This window comes from Rhinatrema bivittatum, chromosome 19, assembly GCF_901001135.1.
Source record: "Rhinatrema bivittatum chromosome 19, aRhiBiv1.1, whole genome shotgun sequence".
Lineage (NCBI taxonomy): Eukaryota > Metazoa > Chordata > Amphibia > Gymnophiona > Rhinatrematidae > Rhinatrema > Rhinatrema bivittatum.
In genome coordinates this window covers 10,169,901-10,176,072 of record NC_042633.1, presented here as the reverse complement: position 1 = coordinate 10,176,072, position 6,172 = coordinate 10,169,901, and the positions used below count along the sequence as shown (strand labels likewise).

Sequence of the window (6,172 nt, the reverse complement as noted above, 5' to 3'; positions counted from 1 at the left end):
ACATGGTGGGCCATTTGTGCTCCAGTCCTTTTTATGCCACTGCATTGTGATATGGCTTGTGCTATGTTCATCCATATCTGGTTTTTAGAGGCCCTCAAGGTCTTCATGGCCTGATTCCCGAACAGCATGCTGAAGCTCTCCTGGATGCCTTCGATAAGCAGGTCCTTCTCCTCCAAGCTAAACGTAAATGCTTGAAGCTGCTGCCTGGCTGCCCCAGGATTGGGTTACCGTTTCTGCTGCTGGAGGGCGCATGTCTCTCCCTCTTTCCTCTCACTCCTGCTCCCCGCACCCCACTCTGACAACTGCCCAACCCTCTGTTCTCTCTCTCTCTCTCTCGGGACCTACACTGTCATCCTCCTCCCTCCACACTCTCCTACCTAGAACTTTCCCCTCCCTCCTCTTCCTATCTCTTCCCCCCTCCATGTCTCTACTCCTACTCCTCTTCTCCCTACCACGTCTGCTTTCCACTTCTCACCACGTCTTTCTCCTCACGACTCCCCACCTGCCTCCTTTCTCAGCTCTCCCCTTTCCTCATACCTCTCCTCACTATCTCCATGCACACGCCTTTCATGCTCCATCCTCACATCCACCCACTCTTCCCTGTGCTTTCTAAGCAGAAAGGGACAAACAGACAAACAAGACAAATGCACAAGAACCTCACTGGTGAACAGTTAAGAAACATGGAAGAGACAAAGCCAACTCAAGCAGGTAATCTATCTCCAAACACCTCTAAACGTCTAGCTCCTACTGCCACCAAACTCCTCTCCTCTCACCATCAGTGTCTGACACACCCTCAACGATGCAGCTGCAGGAAGCCAGCATATATATCCAAAAGAAATCCCGTGACGCGCAAAATGTGCGATGTGTTAACGTCCGCATGACGTGGGAAAGTATTGCACGCATCATCAAGAGCGCGCCCATCTCATTAGATTTCAAAAGGGGGCAGGGCATGGGTGTGGTCTGGACAGGGCATGGGGGTTTTGGGGCATGTCCCCGAGATGTGCGTGTAAATACTTATGCGCCCTGTCGTGTAACATTACTTCTGCTATGGCTGGCATGTGAGTGATAAAATAAAGAAAACGAGGCTGGTCCGTGGGTTTTTAAGGGTCAGGGCTAACTGGTGGGGGGAAGGAAGGCTAATAAATGAGGGGGTTTGGAAGACATCACTTAACTAGGCAACTTGGGAACAAACTGGTTTTAGTGGCAATGGCGTCGCCACTTGGTCCTTTTACATCCCCCACCCCCATTTACGTGGGGGAAATGGGATTTGCGCGCTCTTGCATGCATGCACTAGAAATTGGGCTCACATGGGTGCAGGGCCAGCCTATTTTATAAAACGCGTGTTTTATATGCACGAGCATGTAAGAAAAGGGTTGCGTCCCTGACACACGAGCACAGGCGCGCCTGCCTACTGGTTTTACCATTCACCTCTAACCCTCTCAGTGCAGTTGCTAAGACTTGTGGGGAACGTATGTGTGCTGCTGCTCTCCGGGCATCCTTTTACCTGGGGAATTTTTAGACAGCCAATTAACCAGGTTTGAACTGAAAATCTGAAGAAGATGGCTTATTTTGCCCAACGCATAAACATGCGCCCCGGCAAACCTACTTTGACACTAAGTGTAGGCTGCTCTCATTAGCTGCTGCTGCATTCTGGAGACCTTTCAGCCATTTTAATCTGACTAGTTAGTTAGATACTTTTGTAAATGACCCCAAAGAGGGCCATTTAAAAAGACATTTATGCAGGTGAAAGTATGCAAACATTCATTTATACTTAATAGGGGAAGGCATTCCTGGGAGCAGGGGAAGGCGCTATATTAGCATGTTTGCATTTTCAAAAGTATATGCATGGTATGTTTTATTGGAAAACATTCCCCCACATATTAGCAGGTAGAAACGCGTGCGGGCTCCTTTTCTGGAATAATTTCAAAGTGCACGTCCAAAGTCTAGCTGTAAAATGATCGTAGATTTGCTCTTATGCGGTCCGTCTTCAAATGACCCCATAGTTGTCCAAATTGCGATATGCAAATTAAAGGTCAGAAGAGGAACATTGTATTTTAATAACTGACCTGTGTTCAATGACGTTATAATACTTCTGTTTTGTCAATCCTCAGATACCTCCACAGTCCAAATGCAGCTTGACCTGTCTTCCGGGCTTTAGGAAAGCAGCCAAGAAGGAAAAGCCTGCCTGCTGCTATGACTGCATTCCCTGTCCAGAAGGCGAGATCTCTAACAAAACTGCTGGGTGATATCATGTGGCATGTTGGGTGCACATAGCTGCGGGCGCCATTGACATTGGCAATGATGGGACAAAGGAAAGCAGTGAAGCAGCCAAAATAATAAACGGCTCTCCTCCTAAGAAATGTCTGTAACAGATGCTGAGAAACCTTCTGAGGGATTCTCAGAAGCAGAGGAGATAGAGCAGCCTGTAGATCTGGAGAACATGGCGCGGGGGGGGGGGGGGGGGCATCTAGTTACTATCATGCCATCCTCTATAGAGGAGGCAGACAGCTATACTGCCAGGGCAGAGAGAACACCTCAAAAAGCGGAGGTAGTAAAGGACTTGAAAAATAACCCTGGCTTTTTGCCTCTTGGTCCACCCTTCACCTTAGGCCCAAGAGCAGCACCCAAGCCTGCATGGAGGGAGAGGAATTCCTGAAATAAATCTGAGGGGTGGGGACACTTCAGAATGAAGGCGGACCCATGATTTACAGGCTGCATTTACAAGTCCAGCAATAGAGGAAAACTACCGGAGCTTCTTACAAACAGTAGCATGCTGCATGGCATCAAAAGAGAACACTCATTGGCATGGCTGTCATGGGAGGGAACATGTAGCAGGCTGGGAAACACAGCTGCCCGTCAAAGCAGTAGCCGACTAGCCGTGGCATCAGCAGTAGAGGAAAATACTAGCACGGGAGACGTCAGTCCCCCTAGCTGATCCCACGGTCTATTCCTTCAGCGAGGTGACAGGCAAGCAGCCTCCAACCCATGTTAGTGGCAGCCACCACAGAGCAGATGGGATCTGTTGCCAACTCACTGTTTGACAGTAGGAGACAGGCAGCATCCAAGATAGCCATATGCTGCATTGCCCTGGATGACCAGCCCTTAGAGATGGTAGAGAAAATGGGATTCACACCGCTGCTGCAGATGTTAGCCCCTAATTATAAAGGAATCTTCCCAGACAAAATTCAACAGGTAAGTAATCTCCAGCCTGCACACTCAGTGCCATGCTAGCATGCAGGCACATCTGGCCAAGAGGGTGAGGAGATGCATCCATTTCCACTTGCAAAATCAACTTTACAGAAGGCCATGCATGCCTTTCTTTCTCCGACTACACACTCGTGGCAGCTGTCCAAGGCAGGGATAAGCAGCAGCGGTAGCATGGATGCTGCAGCAGGGTGCGAGAGGGCTGTCCTGCACAGCCAGGTGCTGGACAAGACCTGTACTCCAGAGAATATGTTAAGAGCAATAAGGAAAGTAACAGAGAGCTGGCAGCTAGAGCATAAAAACAGGACTGTTGCTCCTGACACTTAAATGAGAGAGAGTGGTAAATATTTGAAAAAAGCAGTGAAAGATGGGGGCAATGAGGGGGATCCATTGGTTTGCACCTTTGCTGTGCCTGGCAGTGAAGACCTCCCTGGCACCTTAGTCCTGAAAGAAGTGATCAAGAGGTATTTTCCTGGCCCTAATTTTCAAAGGAGACATGCTTTGAAAATTCAGGCTAACATCTGTGAGTACTTTCTACTCATAGAAATGAGCTCTCAGCACACAGTTATACAATTAAGCTCTTCCTTGCCCCTGCCCAGCACCAGATGTGGTGTGTGGTGCTCACGTTTAAAAAGCAGACAGATAAAAATATATGAAGGTGAATGGCTGAGCTAAGCAAGCAACTCTGCCAACTTTTCCAGCATTTGTTTTAATGTAATGATGAAATGGATAAAAAGATATCATTCAGGCATGACTGATCAACATGCAAAGATTATATCTAAAGGTTCCTTATTAAGATACTACAACACTGCACATTCAATAGGTGGAGACTCTACTACAGAGAAAAATTATCCATAAACTAAAGCCATTTGTGAGATACTGAAGCAATATTCTTCCTTCCCAGACATGGACACCTGTTGGAAGTGCCCAGAGGATCAGTGGTCTAATGAGAAGAGAGATGCCTGCATCCCAAAAGTGATAACCTTCCTGTCCTATGAGGAGCCTTTGGGGATGGCTTTGAGTCTAATCAGCATTTGCTTTTTTCTCATCACTGCTGTCATTCTGGGAATCTTCCTTAATTACCAAGACACTCCCATAGTGAAAGCCAACAACCGGGAACTCAGCTACATTCTCCTTGTTTCCCTCATGCTCTGCTTCCTCTGTTCCTTGATATTCATCGGTCGTCCTGAGGACATAATCTGCATTCTCCGACAGACTGTCTTTGGGATCACTTTCTCCATCTCTCTCTCCTCCATTCTGGCAAAAACCATCACTGTGGTCATAGCCTTCCAAGCCACCAAGCCAGGAAGCAAGCTCCAGAAATGGATGGGTTCCAGGGTCTCAAACTCTATTGTCCTTTCCTGTTCCCTTATTCAGGCTGTTCTGTGCCTTACCTGGTTGTGCGCTGCTCCCCCATTCCCATATCATAACATGCAATCAGAAACTGGAGCAATATTAATTGAATGTAATGAAGGGTCAATAATAGCTTTTTACTGTGTTCTGGGTTATCTGGGACTTCTGGCTGGTGTCAGCTTCTTCATAGCTTTCCTAGCAAGAAATCTGCCTGACAGCTTCAATGAGGCCAAGTACATCACCTTCAGCATGCTGGTGTTCTGCAGTGTTTGGGTGTCCTTCATCCCAACGTACCTGAGCACCAGGGGCAAGTACATGGTAGCGGTGGAGATATTCGCTATCCAGGCCTCCAGCGCTGGACTGCTGGTCTGCATCTTTATCCCCAAATGCTACATCATTTTGCTGAAGCCTGATAGGAACAACAGGAAGTACATGACAAAAAATGCAGTGACTTAAGTGTCCTAGAAATGTTAGGAAAACCAAGAAATCTATAATAATCAAATTAAATTGTCTTTTATGCTGCAGTTATATTTGCCATCTCATATAATGCAAACATATTTACTTACATAAATGTAAAAATATAATAAGGCAGATTAAACAATTGGTATTTTCAATAATAAGAAGGATTGGGATATTAGAAAACTTGAGTTGCCTTGTTTCTCTCTTCTTGTTGGGGTACATAAAATGATGGAAGGGGTTTCCCTACTGTTTAAGGGTTATTCCTTCCAAATATCTTTGGTAGATTGTAAAGTTTTGTCATTCAGATAGTGAAGTGGACATTAATAGCAACAGCAGGAATACTGTATAACTGCATTCTCTTCTGGACAGGGCGGATACCCATCAACTCCCCTCCATGAACTCTGAGCCCATGCCTCACCCCAGTGCTGGCTAAATAAGTGTAGTAAACACCAAACTTCCAAACAATTATCTTTATTTTCTGGATGAACCAGTCAGCAACTATTTACAAGCAGGTTATATTAAACTGTATCACTGAATACATTAGAAATTCATGGGCGTCCAATAGTCGTAATCACATATAACATAACTGACTTCTGGAACATAATAGTACGTTCCTTTCCCATGGACCAACCTTAAAGGTGAGTCCTAACTCTCTGATCCCACTTTCATCATACCTGAGTCTCAGTGTTGTTTAAGGCAATGCTGGATGAAGCAAGGCAGGAATTAGGAACGCAGGGCACAGGAACCAGGAACTCAAAGCAACACACATTGCAAGGCAGGAGAGCCATTGCTGAGGCCAGGGACTGCTGCGGGCCTTTGTTCACATAGGCCAGGATGCTGACATCCTCTGGAGGAGCCATTCAAGTTTTCCAGCCAGGGGGCCATATTATGTGTGCACATGCATATGCATGACTATGGGAAGGCGGCGACCGCTTGGCCAGGATGATGCTGTCAGCTGTGGTTGTCGGCATTCGGCAATGGAGGGGACACTGCCATGACGGGAGGCCTCTGGCAGCTTCAGGCAGTGGCAGAGGTGAATGTGGCAGCTCCCAAAGAGGTCCCATGAGCCGCCAAACTTAGCATTACTCTTACATTGTATCTCATTCCCATCCCTGTTTAAGGAATGGGGTTCCCTCGGTTACATACCCATATCCAA

General features: G+C 46.8%; 1 protein-coding gene across 1 annotated transcript; it reads left to right on the top strand.

The window, feature by feature from the left end:
• The first annotated feature begins 877 nt into the window (after window positions 1-877).
• On the top strand, window positions 878-5,013 carry LOC115081131 (vomeronasal type-2 receptor 26-like). Its single transcript, XM_029585639.1, has 3 exons — window positions 878-1,006; window positions 2,112-2,235; window positions 4,106-5,013. The coding sequence occupies exons 1-3, from the start codon at window positions 878-880 to the stop codon at window positions 5,011-5,013; spliced, it is 1,161 nt and encodes a 386-aa protein (XP_029441499.1).
• The last annotated feature ends 1,159 nt before the right edge of the window (window positions 5,014-6,172 follow it).